This window comes from Mobula hypostoma, chromosome 4, assembly GCF_963921235.1.
Source record: "Mobula hypostoma chromosome 4, sMobHyp1.1, whole genome shotgun sequence".
NCBI lineage: Eukaryota > Metazoa > Chordata > Chondrichthyes > Myliobatiformes > Myliobatidae > Mobula > Mobula hypostoma.
This window is the reverse complement of record NC_086100.1, coordinates 25,870,505-25,890,491: the sequence shown is the minus strand read 5'-3', so window position 1 is coordinate 25,890,491 and position 19,987 is coordinate 25,870,505. Positions and strand designations below refer to the sequence as shown.

General features: G+C 37.7%; 1 protein-coding gene across 3 annotated transcripts in view; it reads right to left on the bottom strand.

The window, feature by feature from the left end:
* Nucleotides 1-19,987, bottom strand: part of xrn1 (5'-3' exoribonuclease 1) — a 110,999-nt gene that overhangs the window by 11,915 nt on the left and 79,097 nt on the right. For all 3 annotated transcript variants that reach the window (XM_063045423.1, XM_063045421.1, XM_063045422.1), the window contains exons 33-38: nt 17,152-17,289; nt 16,231-16,342; nt 13,815-13,903; nt 12,662-12,793; nt 10,216-10,353; nt 4,523-4,691 (exon numbers count right to left, since the gene is read on the bottom strand). In XM_063045423.1, coding sequence (XP_062901493.1) covers nt 4,523-4,691; nt 10,216-10,353; nt 12,662-12,793; nt 13,815-13,903; nt 16,231-16,342; nt 17,152-17,289 — 778 coding nt within the window. The remainder of the gene's footprint in view (nt 1-4,522; nt 4,692-10,215; nt 10,354-12,661; nt 12,794-13,814; nt 13,904-16,230; nt 16,343-17,151; nt 17,290-19,987) is intronic.

Sequence of the window (19,987 nt, the reverse complement as noted above, 5' to 3'; positions counted from 1 at the left end):
CATTCAGAGAGCCAATCATAATATGTTGTTATCAAATGGTCTCTATTTTAATCGGGAAAGTTGCCTGAGGACTACCACTGCTAATGTGATTATTCCTCTATATCAGGGCTTCTTAACCTTTTTTATGTCATGGACCCCCTGATCAGTCCAGTGAAGCCTATGGACCCATTCTCAGAATGGTATATTTAAATATATAAAAAAAATATTGGATTACAAAAGAAACTAATTATAACAAAATATTAAAACACACATTTGATACAGTAATATATGTGCTTCTTTCTTAATGCATAAAATAATAATATGCATTAAAATATAGCCGTTAAAATTGAATTTATTATGTAGAGTCTACATAATAATCACCATAAAAAGGAGAGAGAAATTTAGATAATCAGAAATCAGGTTTAATATTGCTGGCATAAATCATGAACTTTGTTGTTCTATGGCAGCAGTTTCATGCAATACATCGTAACAGGAAAAAAAACTATAAATTATCTAAGAAATATCTTTTAAAAATAATTAAGTAGTGCAAAAAGAGAAACATAAAAGGAAAAAAATAGTGAGGTAGTGTACTTGGGTTCATTGTCCATTCAGAAATCTGACGATGTCAGGGAAAAAGCTGTTCCTGAAATGTTGAGTTCAAGTTTAATCGTCATTCGACAATACATAAATACAACCAAATTAAACAGTGTTACTCCGGGGCCAAGGTGCAAAACACAGTACCAACAGTCATACACAGCACAAGACACATACAGCACATAGAAGATAGCAGTAAAATACAGTCATACAAAAAGTATAGTTCAAATCCCCAAGTCCATGAATGTTCAGCAGTATGCAGTTGAACACAATACAGCTTGTCTTTTGCCGAGTAAACACTGGGGAACAGCACCAATTCCAGCATGGATGCCGCACCACACCTCCTCCAGCACTCTGGTGGAACATCTGACTCCAACGCCTCACCCTGGGCAGCTGCAAGCAGGCAACACCATGGTCTGAGGCCTAGTCCTCGCTATAACCAAGGCCACGCAGCTCCCCCAGTCTGCCCCCATCACTGGCCAATAAACCAATGAATTGGACTTGCAGCATTCCACACCACCAATGTCCAACAGGGTCTTGCGATCATAAGAAAAGCAACTAAGACGATCACTCACTTTAGATCACATACTTCCTTCATGCTGAGGAAGTGTTCATGGGTTCATTGTCCATGCAGAAATCTGATGACGAAGGGGAAGAAGTTGTTCCTGAAACGTTCAGTGTGTGTCTTCAGGCTCCTGCACCTCTTCCTAAATGGTAGCAATAAGAGAGCATGTCCTGGGTGATGGGGTTCTTAATGATGGATGCCACCTTTTTGAGGCATCGCCTTTTGAAGGTGTCCTCAATGCTACGGAAGCTAGTGACCATGATGAAGCTAGCTGAGTTTACAACTTTCAGCAGCTTTTTCCAATCCTGTGCAGAGGCCCCTCCATACCAGATGGTGATGTACCCAGTGAGAAAGCTTTCCACAGTAACTGGTAAAAATTTGAGTGTGTCTTTGGTGACATACCAAATCTCTTCAAATTCCTAATGAAATACAGCCACCGTCATACCTTATTTGTAATTGCTTCAATATGTCGGGCTCAGGATAAATCTTCAGAGATATTCACACCCAGGAACATGGAACTACTTATCCTTTCCACTGCTGATCCCTCGATGAGGAACTGGTGTGTGTTCCTTCGACTTCTCCTTCCTGAAGTCCACAATCAATTCCCCGTTCTTACCGACACCGAGTGCAGGGTTGTTGTTCTGACACCACTCAACTAGCTGATCTATTTCACTTCTGTACACCTCCTCGTCACCATCTGAAATTCTGCCAACAGTTGTGTCATCAACAAATTTATAGATGGTATTTGAGCTATATGCAGCCACAGTCATGAGGGTAGAAAGAGTAAAGCAGTGGGCTCAGCACATACCCTTAAGGTGTGTCAATGTTGAATGTCAGCGAGGAGAAGATATTACTTCCAATCCGCAGAGACTCTGGTCTCCCAAGGATCCAGTTACAGAGGGAGGTACAGACGCCCAGGATTTGGAGCTCATTGATTAGAATTGAGGGTACGATTATGTTGAATGTTGAGCAGTACTCAATGAACAGAAGCCTGACGTAGGTAATGCTACTGTCAAGGTGATCCAAGTCCAAGCGGAGAGAAGTGACATTGTATCTGCTGTAGACCTATTGTGGAGATAGGCAAACAGCAGCGAGTCCAGGTCCTTGCTTGGGCAAGAGATGATTCTGGCCATGACCAGCCTCTCAAAGCACTTCATCACAGTAGATGCCAGTGCAACTGGGTAATAAGTCAAAGAGCAGTTCACTCTGCTCTTCTTTAGGTACTGGTATGATTATTGCCTTTCTGAAGCAAGTGGGAACCTCAATCTGCAGCAATGAGAGATTGAAGATGTCCTTGAACAACCCTGCCGGTTGTTTGGCACAGGTTTTCTGTGCCATACCAGGTATATCATCAGGGCCTGATGCCTTACGACTGTTCACTCTCATGAAAGATAAGGCCTCTGAGATGGAGTAGGGATTTGCACAGGTATAGTTTTATTCTCCCTTTCAAAGTATGCATTAAAAGGCACTGAGAGGTACAAGGGACTGCAAATGCTGGAATGTGGAGGTTCTCAATAGCTCAGGCAGCAACTGAGGAGTTCATGTTTGGGTTGAGACCCTTCGTTAGAAGTTATGTTAGTGCATCGATGAGGAAAAGGTTTACCAACCAACGTCAAACAGGAGAAAACCTGCAGATGCTGGAAATCTAAGCAACACATACAAAATGCTGGAGGAACTCAGCAGGCCAGGCAGCCTCTATGGAAAAGAGTAAAGTCGACGTTTTGGGCCGAGACCCTTCAGCAGGACTTCAGGACTTTGGTAGCAAACAAAGTCTCCATTTTTTCTTTTGAAATCTATCAGTTAATATTTTTTCCCCTTTTGCACTGATGCTTCATGACTGTGGGTGTGTGCTATGTGGTTAAAACTAAAAATATTCAAACACTTTTTGTCAACTTGAGCTACATATTACAGCTCCATAAGTGAAGATCACACAATGTTTTCTGCCAGTAAAGGAAGGACCTGACCCCTTCAACTGACTTTGTAAACATCCTACTGTGAGCTATCAGGAAGACAGAATAAGCAGATCGGGGAGTTTGGAACCTAACATCTTTTGGAATAGTACTAACTTATAGATAACAAGTATCAAAAAGCAATCTGTTAATTTGGAAACCAAGTGGTTAAAATAATTCCAGTAAGACGGTGGCACGTGCGAACACAGTGGCCTCTTGGGGGCCAACCAAAGGTGCTTTTTTCTTTGAAAAATTTGTTTTTTATGATCCAAAGACAATTCTACTCCAACAACACTGGGCACTGCAGGGCTACCTCATCAGTGAGCTGGTGATGGTGGCATAACTGGTGGGACATCGGAGGAGCAGATTGGGTATGCAGAAGCTGACCTGGCTGAAGGTGGTGTTGCTGACTGCTACTCAGAAGCATCAAAAGTTGGTGCAGTATAACCATGGGAGATTGTCTCAAACATTTTACTTGCAATGGCAAGATTCCGTTGGACAGTGATAACGTAAGTTGCTGCAGGTGTCTGGTGGCGGGACAATCAACCTGGAGTTGTAGCGAGAAATAAGGCCTTAAGCCTCAGGCTTGTCTGCTGCTGCAGACCAGGTGAGAGATACAGAAGCGCTACAGCGTCATTGAGCTCAGCTGAGTCCTGGCCTATCCCATCGGTGCAGCCTTCCCATGTTCAAGTGGTGGAATGACAGGCTGGATTGTGTGCGTCTGTACATTGCCGGCAGACCGCACCATTGATTGCTAGACATTGTCGCATCAGAGTATATATGTTTTTTTTCCGAGTGAATATCCTTCTTTGCTCTATATTTTGAATTATGTTACTTGCTGTTTTTGAATGTTTGCTTGCTATTTTGAATATTTTTCACCTTGGCCCCAGAAATACACTGTCTTATTCAGCTGTATCTACATATGGTTTAAATGATAACTAAACTTGATTTGATATGATTTGTACATTGGCTCTAACAGCAATTTGAAGTTAAGTAAATTCATCATTATGTGGATAAGCTAGCAATTAATGCTGTGTAGAGGCAATAAAGAACAAAGGAATAATTGGGATGTGTATGAACAAATGTATAAATGTATAACAAGATAACCAGCAGCAGTGACCAATCACTGAAGATAATGACTCTGAATCAGCAACTCAGATAATGCATCAAGATCAAACCACAGCCAGGTTCATCAAGACTAGATAACATCTGAATACAAATACTGAGTTTTGGAAATTGTGGAAGTTTTTGAGACTCAAGAGTTGTGATTATTTGAAACTACAGGGTGAACCTTAGAGTTGTTCAATTATGATCAATAAAGTAGAATTGTTAGGTAAACTAATTTTCTCGCATGATTTTATTGTCTGCTACATTTAATTGGTAACAGTAGAATTTATCTTTGGTAAGATAAATGCTAAAATAGTGATTGACGTACCAAGTTTTTTTAATGGACGCTGGTGGGAGGTATATCCTGCTTTCTCATGATGGACTGAAGCAGCAGGAGAGGTTTCTTGCTTTACATTAGAAGTTGCACTAGTTTCTTTATCAGGGGTTAGATGTGCACCATCTATCTTCAGAATTTCCTTTAACATTTGCGTTCCTTTCTAACAATAAAATCAAAAATATTCGTTACATTAAGTCAAAAATTTTCTAAGAATCCACAGAAATCAAAGTGCAAAGGAAGAGTCAAAATTCATACCTGTTAAAACGAAAACAGAACTTTGTGGGAGCGGGGTAATATTTTGATATAACCAGATCGGATAGTTTAAGAATTTAATGTAGATTAAGAGAAGAATTATTTCAACTATAGATATTTAAAAATCAGGTTTCACAGATATAACATTGCATATTCAGATTTGGACTCCTTGACTTACAATATTGGACAGTTTTTTCCACATAAAGCTGTATTTTTCCCCATGATTTTAATCAATCAAAAAAAAATGTCTGTCCTTCTGGCATTTAGCTCCCGAGTAGAACTTCAGTTGATGGGGGTGGGGTGGGGAGTGAGAAATGGGAGGACTGAGATTTAGCCGATAACTACTTTAGCACTCCCATTAAGTTGCATCAATTATCAATTTGCAATTTAGTCATAAATTCACCTTGGCATTACACATGTCATGTTGGAGGTTATATTGTTTCAAGAGTGTGTAGAGAACAAAGTTCAAAGTAAACTTATTATCAAAAGTATATATATATGTCTCTATATTCAACCCTGAGATTTATTTTCTTGCAGGTCTATTCAATAAATCCATAATAGGATAACCATAAACCATATAGGACTACACCAACTTGGGTGTTTAACCAGTGTGCAAAAGACAACAAACTATGCAAATACAAAAAGGAGGAAATAATAATTATCATTAAATAAATAAACAAACAATAACTATCTAGAATATGAGATGAAGAGTCCCTGTAAAGTGACTTCATCTGTTGTGGGAACATTTTAATAATGACGCAAATGAAGTTGAGTAAGGTTATCCCCTTTGGTTCAAGAGAGGGGTAATAACTGTTCCTGAACCTGGTGGAGTGGGTCCTGAGGCTCCTGTACCTTCGTTCGGATGCCAGCAACAAGAAGAGTGCATCACCTGGGTGGTGGAGGTCTTTGATGCTGGATGCTGTTTTCCAGCGACAACGCTTCGTGTAGATGTGCTCAATGGTGGGAAAGACTTTACCCATGATGGACTGGGCTGTATCCACTAATTTTTGTAGGATTTTCCATTCAAGGGTATTGGTGTTTCCATAACAGGCCATGATGCAACCAGTCAACATATTCTCCACCACATATCTTTAGAAGTTTGTGAAAGTTTTAGATTTGATGTCGAATCTTTGAAAACTTTTAAAAAGTGGAGGTGATCTTAGAATCACGTTATTTTGACAATTTTAGTGTGTTCTCAATCAGCCATTTCCTCTGTTCTCTCCAGCTCCCTCTCTTACCTTCTCACTTCTCGGGTTCTGAAGTGCCTGTGGTCCATAATGTCAACTGTTTCCCTTGCTACTGATGCTGCCTGCCATGATGAGAACTTCTAGCACTTGGTTTTCTTGCAATCTTATTGGTAAACTTCATTCAGATATTGTTACTATGGGTACTCAGAACTCAAAACAATTATTATGCATACAAGCATAAGCAATACAAAGACTGTAACATTTTGGAATACATACAGTCTGGTACAAGTTACTTTTCATCTGCTGATTTTTTTTCTAGATTACACTAATGTTGGGTTGATTTCATAACCAAATAATATTCTTCATTATGATGTATTACAAAGCATTTACCATTTCATTTTTGAAATCATAGCACAGCACTGGAAGTGCAGGTTTCAAACTATTTGATAATCTTAATTGCCTGGCATATGGCTTACCAGGCCCAGTTCAGAGGCTCCCTTAAAACCCACTGGGCTGTTCCCCACGCTAACCCAAAATCTACCTTGCTCAAAACACCAAATCTCCAGAAATACATTATTCAACTGTGCAACATCTAAAACAATAGCAAATTAAAAGTGCATGGAAGTATTAAGACCATAAAATATAGGAGCAGAATTAGGCCATTTGGCCCATCGAGTCTGTTCTGCCATTTCATCACGGATGATCCATTTTCCTTCTCTTGCCCTCTCCTCGTGTCCTTTCATGCCCTGACTAATCAAGAATCTATCAACCTCTGCCTTAAATATACCCAATGACTTAGCCTCCACAGTTGCCTGTGGCAACAAATTCCACAGATCCACCACACTCTAGCTAAAGAAATTCCTCATCTTCATTCAAAAAATACAGCACTCTATTCCGAGGCTGTGTCCTCTGGTCTTAAGACTTCCCACTATAGGAAACATCCTCTCTATCAAGGCCCTTCAACATATAATAGGTTTCAATTAGGTCACCCCTCATTCTTCCGAATTCCAGTGAGTACAGGCCCAGAGCCATCAAACGCTCCTCATATCACAAGCCTTTCAATCCCGGATTCATTTCCCTGAACCTCCTTTGAACCCTCTCCAATGTCAGCACATCCTTTCTTAGTCACAATAATCCAAGTGAGGCCAAGTGACAAACAGGAATAATATCTAATTGTCCAATTAGCATTGATCCAACCAACCATGCCACACTAATGGAGTTTTACTATATTTGGTTAAAATTGGAAAGTAACATCAGATAAAGGCATAATATATTAAGTTTCTTATGAAAAGATATTGGTCCACCGTGCCTCTATGATGTGTCAATTCCACAGTCATTTTTTCAAATTCTTTCCAAAAGGAACTTACTTTATCCTTGTTCAAAACTATTCATATTCTAAACAATGACAGAGAGCAGTCTGTTATGCAATTACATCACATTCAACTTGAAAACTAGGCTATTTCTTTTTTCTTATCTTTCTTTGACATCTTTTTGTGAGTTTGTTTTAACATAGGTGAATCCCATTAACCACTGTGCCCTACTTGTATCTTGGGCTGGATCTCCTGGTCAGCAGCAAAGCAATGACACTTGCTATGTATAGGAAAAATGCTGCCTACGAAGGTCAAATTATCTCCTTAGCATATATAGTGGCTTGTTTCCATCATAAGATTATAAAACATAGGAGCAGAATTAGGCCATATGGCTCATTGAGAGTACTCCACCATTTGATCATGGCTAAGTTATTTTCCCTCTCCACTCCATTCTGCTGCCTTCCCCCATAATCCATCAACCTTTGCTTTAAATATAAGCAATGACTTGGCCTCCACAGCTGTCTGTGGCAATGAATTCAAGATTCACCACACTCTGACAAAAGAAATTGAGACTCTCCGACTGTTGGAAAATTCCCCTTCATGTTCACTCTATGTAGATCTTTCAATAGTCGATAAGTTTGCGTACTTTGTTTTTCTTTGCATGGGGGGGGAGATGTGGTTGGGGAGGTGGTTTGAAGTTTTTCTTTAAATGACTTCTATTGTTTTGTGGCTGTCTGTGAAGAAGATGAAACTCAGGGTTGTATACTATATACATACTTTGACAATAAATGTACTTTGATTCCTTTGAAGTTTCCCCCACATTATTCTAAAATGAGGCCATGACTGATGTTGGTCACCAAGCTTTAACCCACTCAATCAAACTATTTATCCTGCACAGAGTTCATATATCCTCATCACAACATGCCTTTCTCAGTGATTTTCATGTCATGAGTAAATATGGACACCTTACACTCTGCCCTATCCTCCCAGTCTGTGATATACAAATCCCAGAATAACTGATGGCTAAGATATGATTCTTTGGGCACTCTTCTACTGTTATCCTACCAGCCTGAAAAATAATCTGTTTATCACAATTCTTTCTTCTATGTGACAACCGAACTTCATTCTATGCTCGTACATTGTCCCAACACCTTTTATGTGGCACCCTATCAAATTCCTTCTCAGAATCCAAACACAAAGAAATGGCAGCTGACATGAACACAATTGTGTCCACACTGTATACCATGTCAGATGTTTTAATTTTTTTTATGTTTCATTTATTAATTATCCTAGTAAATCTTTCTTCCAATGGTAATTACCTACCTTAGCAGAGAAACCAATCAGGTAATATTTTGTTTGATTTGTTCATTTTCTTTTCAGTACTGCAATTACTTATTTCAATTTTTTTTTTAAACATTGACTATCAATTTCCTTTCTGGATTACTGCAAACCTTTGGTATACCTTTGATATGTTAAGTCATTACTTTCTCCCTGTAGAAGACAAAATATGAGTGGTTTGGGTGCAGAGATGCTTCAAAGTTCAAAGTAAATTTATTATCAAAGTACATAAATGTCGCCACATGAAACTCTGAGAGTTCATTTTTTTTGCCAGCATACACTGTAAATACAAGAAACACAACAGAATCAGCAAAAGGCTGCACCCAACAGTATCGACGAACAATGTGCAAAAGACAACAAACCGTACAAATACAAACAAATAAAAATAATTAAGCAATAATTATCAAGAACCTGAGATGAAGAGTTCTTGATAGTAACTCCATAGATTGTAGGTACAGTTCAGCGAAGGGGTGAGTGAAGTTATCTCCTCTGGTTAAAGAGCCTGATGGTTGTGGGGTAATAACTGCTCCTGAACCTGGTGGAGTGGTGTAGGTCCTCAGGCTTCTGTAACTAGCAGCAGCTAGAAGACAGCATGACCTGACTGGTGGGAATCCCTATTGACGGATGCTGCTTTCCTACAACAACACTCCATATGCACAATGATGGGGAGGGCATTACCAGTGATGGACTAGGTTGTATCTACTACCATTTGCAGGATTTTCTGTTCAAAGACATTGGTGTTTCCATACCAGGCTGTGATGCAGTCAATCAATATACTCTCCACTACACATGTATAGAAGCTTTATTTGTCATGCCAAATCACTGCAAACTAAGGAAGTAGAGGCGTTGCTGTGCTGTCCAGCGTGGATAACTTCACCTAAAGTCACCTGCCCCCTCACTGAACTGTTCCCACAACCTAAGGACTCTCTTTCAAGGACTTTTCATCTCAGGTTCTCAATATTTATTGCTTATTTATGATTATTTTTTCTTTTTATCTCTTGCACTGCAGTTTGTTGTCTTTTGCACTTTGGTTGTTTGTCCGCGCTGTTGGGTGCAGTCTTCCCTTGATTCTATTCTGGTTCTTGGATCTGCTGAGTATCTCCACAAGAAAACAAATCTCAGGGTTTTTAATGCGGACATATGTTCTTTTTTAATAATTTACTTTGAACTTTGACATGTACCTATCTGCTGTAGGCATAATGTTAAAGTAAGCTGATCTTCATTTTAAAACAGGGCCAGGCAAATCGGAAACCTCTAATCAGCACCAACCAACCACAAATCTACAAGCTGTTCTACATTCCTCGAAACAGTTGTTGAGACCACCACAACCTTGAGGCATCTCTCTGAAGGGATACCTCAATAATATCCAGTTAAGAATCAGACAATGCCTTTGTGTATCTCTGCAGCAGTAATGTGTGTTGCATAATTTGACCAAGAGCCAAAGTTCATGAACCAGAACAGGATGTGAAATTATTGCCAAGGATTCAGATATTGCTATTCTCAAGTGCACAAATGTGGCAACAATAGAAAGCTTATACCCCCCTTTCTTTTAGGTAGTTTTAAATATCAAAAACATAACTGTCTTAACAAGCCTTACCATTGCGAAAGACTGTGGAGATAAAGGTTCTCCATTATTTCCCCTGTTTTCTTTAGACTGTGAGTCTTGTGCATCTTTCTCTGCTTGTCCACTGGGTGTCTTCAATGAAACTAACAGTTCTTCAAAATCAGATGACACCTGTTGATATACTGCATTGTAACATCAAACAAAAATTCAAGTAAAGATGCAACCACAAAGGATAGCTCGATATCCTTGGAGCAATACAAAATTGCAGACATAAAAACATTATTTTCCTTCAAAGATAAACACCGAGTACAAAGATAAAATCAAATGAGATTACAAAATATGTGGTTTAGTAACAAGAACAATATAAACCATACTGGCAAACAGCTCCCATTGATTGCTTTTGTTGTAAAAATAATGCACATAATAATATAAGAAATACAACCACTGAGTTACATGGCATGCAAACAGGCCTTCAGCCCAGCTGGTTGTTGCTTGTCAAAGTAGTTTCCTGAGCTAGCCCCATTTGCCTATATTAGCTGTACTACCCCATACCCCTCTAAACTTTTCCTATCCGCACTGTTGTGATATTCTCCTCCTCTACAATATTTTAAACCCTTGAATTATAGAATAAATTAGAACACATCACAGAAAAATGTTATGAAAAAATTAATGAACATGATTTTGTCTTCCAGGATTGCAGGAATCAAACTCAACTTGAAACAGAAAAATCTTTGAGTTTTTCTCTTTAATGACAGTGTGGCCTAACAAACATGTAGGCATTACTTAGAGAATATGGTATATTCACTGAAATAAAAACCTGTCTTCATGCAAATTGAAATGGTCAAAAGATTTAATGTTCAAAGCCAAATATTAGGGCAAGTTCCATATAAATACAGACACAAAATGAACAAAAAGGGGTAAATAGTAATAGAAAAACAGTTTAATTATCATCCCTTTCCATTTGTCAAATACATCTGTAGATGCTTTTAAAATCTCACTTTATCAGGTACCTCCTGTATGTTTGTGGTCTTCTGTTGCTCTAGCCCATTCACTTCAAGGTTCGATGAGTTGTGTGTTATGCTTTTCTACACATCACTATTGTAATGTATGGTTATTTGAGTTACTGCCGCTTTCCTATCAGCTTGAGCCAGTCTGGCCATTCTCTTCTGATTTTCTCTCATTTCAGCCACAGAACTGCTGCTCACTGGATGTTTAATTTTTGGTTCTCACACCATTCTCTGTAAACGCTAGTGACTGTTGTGCATGAAAATCCCAGGAGATCAGCAGTTTCTGAGATACTCAAACCACCCTGTCTGGCACCAACAATTATTCCACAGCCCAAGACACTTTGATCACATTTTTTCCCCAATATGATATTTGGCCTGAACAACAAATGAACCTCCTGACTGTGTCTGCATACTTTTATTCATTGACTTGCTGCAACAGTATTGGCCGATTATATATTTGCAGCAACAAGCAGGTGTACAGGAATACCTAATAAAGTGGCCATTAAGTATATTTGATCACATTTGCTCTGATCAAAAGATTAATTTCATTGCAACACCTTAACTAACCTAACGTAACCACATTTACACTGTTCATATTAGAATCACATTATTCAATAGCTGGGCGATCTTTCATGCTTGACTAGGCGAATCTTGCATTCTGTTCATCTGGAAGTATATTTTTAATTTTATTATTATTAGCAATCTATACTCTCTCTTTCAGGTAAGTGAATAAAGAACAAGAGCATTCAGTTTCTCGAGCCTGTTCCATCATTTATAAATGTTTGCTATCCTTAATCCATTTTCCCACAATGTTCCTCATCCATTAATCATGCTACTTTAAAAAAAATCAGAACCAATTACAATATATTCAACTGACTTCCACACCAGTTTGTTTTTTTTTGGGGGGGGGGAAGATGGGTAAAAGAGTTCCAGATTTTAGATTTTGTTCATTAATGCGAAGATTATAAAAGCTGAGCAAACTAGTTCCAATAGGAAAATTACCCATTATTTCTAGATTTGCCTACGGAAATAATGAGGTGTTCTCTAAAGATCTTGAGTACAAAATTAACCCATTTAAATCACTCTCCCTTCTAATAGAATTTCTTTCAAACACACCAAATTTTAAAAAGGTGCAATACTACACAATACTAATAATAAAAGATTAGTCAACTTTTTTTGCCACTCTTCACAAGCCACTTTTGTTTTTTCAGCCTTCCATATTTTTCTTGTGCAGCCAGCATGCAAACTTCTTACACTATATTCAGAGTTAGAGGAGAAGTTTCAATTTAAATCCTGGTCCTTAATTCAGACAGTGAAACCCAGCTACCCATTTACATTAGTTCCACTAAAATATACAGACAAATTGAGAATTCACAATTAATTGTATATTCTCCAGTTCAAAAAAAAAGGAATTACATATTTCAACTATGCCTCTCAAAATCGCTACATGATGCTGCAAGTGGGGTTCTTACCTTGGTGGAGGAATTGTTCTTTTCTGTTGAAGATAGACATGACTGACAATTTTCTACAACAGGCTTCTGCTCACATGATTCTTCATTCCTTTTGAGAATTTTCATACCTTGTTTACTAGCGCCAGTACATGCCTGCAGAGTTCAAAAGAACATTTCACAGTTTGAGTGTTTTTAAATAATTTAGGGCTATGAATTATGCTATCATTGACAAAAAATGGACTATTGATTACAATTACAATTTTTGCATAGATAAGAATGCAGATACCAATCTGTACAAATGTTGGTTTGCATTATCCTGGGCTCAGCTCGAAGTTCATATGCTTAGCCTGCTACTACTCAGCAAGAGCTTTTTAACTATTTTAAGTGTTTGATAGAGATACTTCAAATTATTTAGTTAGATACAAATGATTAAATGTTTAAACAAAATAAATTAAAATTAAAACACATTAAAATAATAGAACAGAAAGCAAAATGAGACAAGCACTTCTACAAAGAGCTAGTAATGCCATTCTAATGTCATAACATGTAACACAGACGCAGGAATTTTTGGCTGACCAAGCTACCCCCATTATCAAGCATCATCTTTTTTTTTACACTAATTTAATTCTAATCTATTTTATACTCAATCTTCCCATATGCTCCCTCCCAGATTCTCCAACTTGTATACACACTAGGAACAATTTACAGTGGCTACTTTAACAATCAATGTGCATATTTTTGGGATGTAGGAGGAAACCAGAGTAACTGAGGCAAATTTATGTGGGTCACTGACAGGAACAGAGGTCAGGATTGAACCAGTGTTGCCATAACTACGAGACAGCAAAACCACTGTACTGTTGGAACTGCTGTTCATTTGCCAGATATTCATACCATAAACTAAGGAGTGGGTACAATATGCTTCCAAACTTTCTCTACAATATATTTTGGCTCGGCCACAGAACTCAATGTACTGGATATGTTAGCATTTGAGCCACAACTCAACTTAGGCATCCATATTTGCATAGTCAAGGATGGAATTCAAAGACCTACTAAGCCATGAACAGCTGCTAGCTGGCCATCAACCAGACTCAGTGTGGAGATCAATGTTGTAATGTCTACATCCAAACTTCAAAAAAATCACATTGCAAGTTACAATCCTAAAATGTGTACATACCTGTTTATTTGGCAGTTTAGATTGTGACTGGCCAGTGCCTTCAGGTCCTCGAGTTCTCGCCTTGAAATTTTCAGAGTTATCCTCTTTTGCTAATGGATGCAAAACAAAAAGCTTTAATGACCAGAATACAAACGGTTGAAAAGAATTCTGCCACACAAGCAAGAACAGTTCAATTACAAAGAGCATTGATAAATTAAAAACTGAATAACCACATTTACAGGAAGAAATATGATAGTAGGAAACTCAATACTTCAAATGAACATCTATTAAGATACAAGATAAATTAATGTTTCAAGTGTAAAGTAGTTACAAAAATCAGGAAAATACATAATTGAATAACATAACAAATAATGGATCAGAAAATAGCTCAGCAATTTGTTGATACTTAGTCATGAATGGGTATAGGCAATCAAATAGCTATCAGGAAAAGGTAGCATCAAGGACATCCCTATCCTCCTTGATCAAAGGGCAAAACATGTGTCCAGCCATATTCATTGAGTGGATGATTCATTTTAGTTTCCTACTGAACTTCCCACCAAAGAAGCTGGATTTCAGCCAAGCTGATATGAAGAAAAAAATAGAGTATGTCCTCAAGCAGGGGATGTGGGATGTTAACATCTTAGGTGTTGAAGTAAAGATGTCAGCTCCAGAATTAGCTGTGCTTTCAGGTAAACTGTTCAAGAGAAGTTACAATGTTGGTATTTACCTGATAATGTGGAAAACTGGCCAGCATTTCTTGTCCACAAAAAGCAGGACAAATATAAGTCCACTCTCAATCATTACTTAGCTGATGGAAAGTGTCATCTGCTTACCAGTGTTTGGTTTGACTTTTACTAGGACCTCTCAACTCTAGACTTCATTACAACTTGATCCGAACAAGGAACCAAGAACTGAATGCCAGAGATAAAGTTCTTGATTTTAAAGTAATATTAATGAGCCCTGGTATAAATTATTAAGCATCTAGAGGAAAATACTTCATTACCTCACAGAGAGAAGGATTATTACGGCTGTCAATCATTCTAAGCTCAAGACCTCACTGTCCAACGTGTCATCGAATTATCTGCTTTAATGACCTTCCTTCCTTTACAAGGTCAAAAATGGAGTGTGCATGGATCACGAACACCCAAATCTCCAAATCTGCCTTTCAACAAAGCTACCATTACCAAGTTCCTCTAACATCGGTATCCTCTGATCACCAATAACAAAATTAGGGCAACTATGTAAACACAGGATAGATCTGAGGTTGGATATCCTTCAGCATGTGACACACATCCTCAAATAAATCAGCATCCATACAAAGCCTTCCCACCATCTACAATAAAAATTGTTAACTTATTTTCTAGATGTGACTCAATACTTTGCAAGACAATTTTATTTATTAACCATGGCTGTGTGTATCATACCATCATTATATAGAAAAAAAAAACATTGGGTCGAAGACTGAAAATTTAACATTGAAATTTAAGTTCCTTTTTTAAGTTTGCCTTCAACTGTTTCACATTGGCATTCAATCAAAAACAGTTATGACTATCTGAGTTCAGATGAAAATCCTGAAGCTTGGACTTCTTCCACTAATTTTACCTAATCTACTGACTTTTCCCTCTATGTTCTATTTTCTTAATATTAATTACATTTGTAAAAATCAAGGAATATAATTCATTAAGCAATGATTAAAATTTGAATGACAAAAGGTTCGCAAAAAATCCCAAACCTAAAACGAGTGCAGGGATAGATGTTAAATTCTATATTTCATTTTTCTCCCCCAAGCTTATGACAAATTCGCAATAATCAGCTTTTTGCCAAAATATGGTTATTCAGAACTGAATATGTTTTTCAGTGAGTTATCGAACATTTATGACAGAAAGGAGGGGCCATTTGCCTACAGTGTTTCTGCTGGTTCGCCTTCATAAGAGGGCAAGTCCATTCAGAGATTAACATACCCAAACAATCTAAAGAAAGCAAAAAGAAGTTCCATATTCTATTGCTTTCTGACAATAGGTTCTTTGTGATCCTTAATGAAATAGGGTAAATTTTTTGAGGGGGAAAAAACAGTCGCATCACACTAGCATTGGCCCCCTCTGCGACCTCTTCTCTGATGAAGGGTCTCATACTGAAATGTCGACTGTTTATTCGTCTCTATAGATACTGCCCAACCTGTTGAGTTCCTCCAGCATTTTGTTTGTGTTGCTCTGGATTTCCAGCATCTGCAGAATATCTTGTGCATCGCACTTGTTTGGATCCAAGTGCTTAATAAAATAACATTTGATAGATATAACTATGTTTACAACACTGTTAAAACTAAAGAAATTCCAATATAGTTGTGAGGGACTAAAATTTCAGGCATCTTTGAAACACTAGATGATTTTATTTAGCAAATAATATGACAAAGTTTGATTGATTCCATTCTAGTCATTACCTCTTCTGCTTCGTGCCACTTGATCTCCCGGTACCCATTTCTGCTTTTGTTGTCCATCTGTTTTAAATGACTGCACACTATTTTCTGTAGATGTGGGATTTTGGGACATGGGCTAAGAAGGCAGAAAAGAGTAAATAACATAAAGTGTTCCCAAAACACAACACATTACATCACATTCTTCTGGAAGGATTTGATCATTGATGAGAGGATCTTTTGATAGTCACCAGTAAAATAACTAACATGAAATTTTAATGCAGTGTGTCCAAAACATAAGTTTTATGATCTGAGCAATTACTTTTTCCAACACATCCTAGGGAGCTATTAAAAAGGCAGGGAAAATGAAAGCAAAAGTCATCCTTTCACTAGCATACCCAAATATAGGGGTAAAAGACTGTTATTTGGACTACTTTAAATTCTTTTATACTTCTTTTAAAATAAGATGAAAGAGATTAGATTTGTCACACATACATTGAAACACTGAATATACAGTAAAATACATCACTTGCTTCAATGACCAACAAAGTCTAAGGATATGTTGGGGACAGCCCTCAAGTGTCACCCTGCTTCTGGTGCCAACAAAGCACAACTCACAATTTACCAATCTGAACCCAAGCTTGTATGTCTTTGGAATGTGAGAGGAAACCAGAGCACGCAGAAGAAACCCACATAGTCACAGGGAGAATGTACACACTCCTTAAAGATGGTGACAGAAATTGAACCCAATTGCTGGTGCTGTGAAGCATTGTGCTAACAGCTATGCTACCGTGCCATTATTAAATATTCTTTTAAAGGAATATGCAACGAATCTCAGTCAAAAAGTCACACTTTTCAAGTTTGAAAATGATATTAAGGTTATATATGTAAATGCAATTGGTTAAATAACATCCTTGTGTGTTGTAAAATTTCAATGATCCTGCTTACCTTTTCTTGCCAACTGGAAGAAGGTTTGCTGGCTAGTTCCGCACTATCAGAATTGCTTTGTGCAGGGACGGGTGAAATTCCAAAATTACTTTGTAAGGATTGCCATACATTGGAAAACTCATCCGGTTTCAGTTGATCCTATGACATGAATACAAATGTAGTTCAGCTCAAGTCATAAATTAGTTTGTATTCAAATGAATATAAACTTATGTTAATTTTGATATTTAATTTTATATTCAACAGTTTTTGAAACACTTATAAAAATGTTTAATCTGCTTGTCGTGTTCCATGAGTAAATAAGGTTAAATACTGAAACATGTACTTTGTAGACACAAGAGACTGCAAATGCTGGAATCTGAAGCAACAAACAATCTGCTGTAAGAACTCAGCAGGCTAAGTTCGTTTGACAGGTTGGTTGTTGCTTTGAAATGAACTTTCCCTTTCTTTTTCAATATTTTTATTAATTTCTACATAGAAGAATACAGAGTACAAGAAGATATACAGGTCAAAAAAAAGATAAAATAATACCAAATACATTATATTTGAATCACACTTGCGATCTCATTACTCTATATTCATATAAATTAAATTAAATCATAATATTGAAATATGATAATTTATTATACAAAAAAAAAGGAATCTAAGCTCACTACCAAGATCGAAGCTGTTTGGTAAAGAAAGAAAAAAGGAAAAAAAAACCTTATCATATAGTGAAATATGTTATTAGCCAACATCTGTAATTTAACAGCAAATCAAAGGTTTTGAAAATAGTTCTAAAATGGTCCCCACAATGTTTGAAAGTTTTGGCTAGATTCAGAAATTGAACAACGAACCTTCTCTAAATTTAAGCATGACCTAGCATCACTTAACCATTGAGCATGAGTAGGCAGAACGCCATCCTTCCATTTAAGCAAGAGCACCCTCTTAGCTATAAGAGAAATCAAAGCCAAAATGTGCAAATCAGATATCCCCAAAATAATATCTTTTCCTCCAACAATATCCAATAAGGCAGTCAAAGGGTTCGGCTTAAAATTTACTTTGAAAAGTACAGAGAAAGTTTGGAATACTTCCTTCCTGTATTTTTCAAGACTCAGACATGTCCAAAACATATGAATTAGTGAAGCTTCTCCATTGTTACATCTATCACAATAGGGAGATATATCCGAGTAAAAATGAGACAGCTTATCCTTAGTCATGTGGGCCCTATGGACCACCTTAAATTGTAGGAGGGAATGGCGGGCACATAACGATGAAGTGTTAAACAATTTAAAAATTTCATTCCAAGTTTCCTCAGAAATTGATGTCTGTAAATCTTGTTCCCAGGGATTCTTAATTTTGTTTAAAGGAGCATTTCTCATTCCCAGCAACATGCCATAAATATTGGATATTGAACCATTATGAAAAGGTTTCAAATTAGAAATTACATCTATTAAGTTCTTATCGGGACTTTTAGGAAATGTATATAATTGAGATGGCAGAACGTCTCTAATTTGTAGATATCGAAAAAGGTGGGTTTTTGGTAAGCTATATTTAGCTGACAATTGCTCAAACGAAAAGAGACTTCCTCCAACAAACAAATCCTGGAAGCATTTAATACCCAATCTATCCCATTCTTTAAAAACTAGATCGGTCATAAAAGGTTTTAAAAAAAAATTAGAAAAAAGGGGGATGAACTTTCCCTTTCAATCATTTTTTTTTACCATTTTGCATACAAGGATGACATTCAAAGTTCACTTGCACACTTGCAACATATAGAAGGACAAAGAAAATCAAAATGGAGAGCAGAAATGATACTACTTAGCTCTACACACATTATAGCATCCTTGGTAATCCTAAGTAACCATCAGAAGTTTATAAAGAATAAAGCAGTTTGGCTGGATCAGGAACAGGGAACAGGGCATGAACCTCTGTGCCTTTCACTGCTTTACAGTGCTGTGCTGAGATTTGCTGAAATTCCCACATTGTTCTGCTTTGTCTTGGACTTGGTGTTGGGATGGTTGGCATTGGACCTGCTGGGAAGCTGCATCATTGTTTATTGCTTTCACGGGGAACTCAAGGAGGAACACTGGTCTGAACATTGAGTGTCTTCCATTTTTGGGGCTGGCAATGGGAGCCCACATGTTGACAGACGGTCCAGCTTCCGGTCTTTTTCATCATCCCCTACTCAAAGTGATGGGAGATGTTATCTTCCAAGCCTAAAGGTTTCTCAGCAGTTTCAAGCTCAGTGGGGTGGAGGTGGAGGTGTGGGGAATGGTTGCTGGCCATTCAACTCATCACTACCAAGAAACCTTGCTGGCCAGGACACACATCTCAGCCCCATACCTCAGCAATGAATGGTTGCACTGCTTGCCCTCTCCAAACCAAGATTTCATGCTCTAAGAGCACGAACAGAGGGCGGGATTTGTGAAAGGCTCCTAGAACACGAGAAAGCAACAATGAGAATCAGATTGGGCTTTTTGCCAGTATAGCTGCACTGCCAGTAACAGTCCTCTCCAAATATAGTACAATGTTATAATGGTCCCTTTTTAGCAGTGTCAGCACTCTCAATCCTGTGAATGCACCCAGAGCGATAAACAAGGTAACTGTGTGTCAATATATCTAATAAGGGAGGCCTTCACACCACACATTGCAACAATTTCTATTATCCTTCTCTGAGAAACAGTCATACAGCACTTGGAAAAGGCTGATGTAGATAATAACCCTGGCAATAAGGTAACTGATGGAGAATTTGAGAGTTCTAATGTAGTTTACTGAGTTTATGTAATAAATGCATGGGAAACATGATGTGTCCTTGTTTCATTATGTTTACTGATAGTATGTTTGGAATTCAATGATT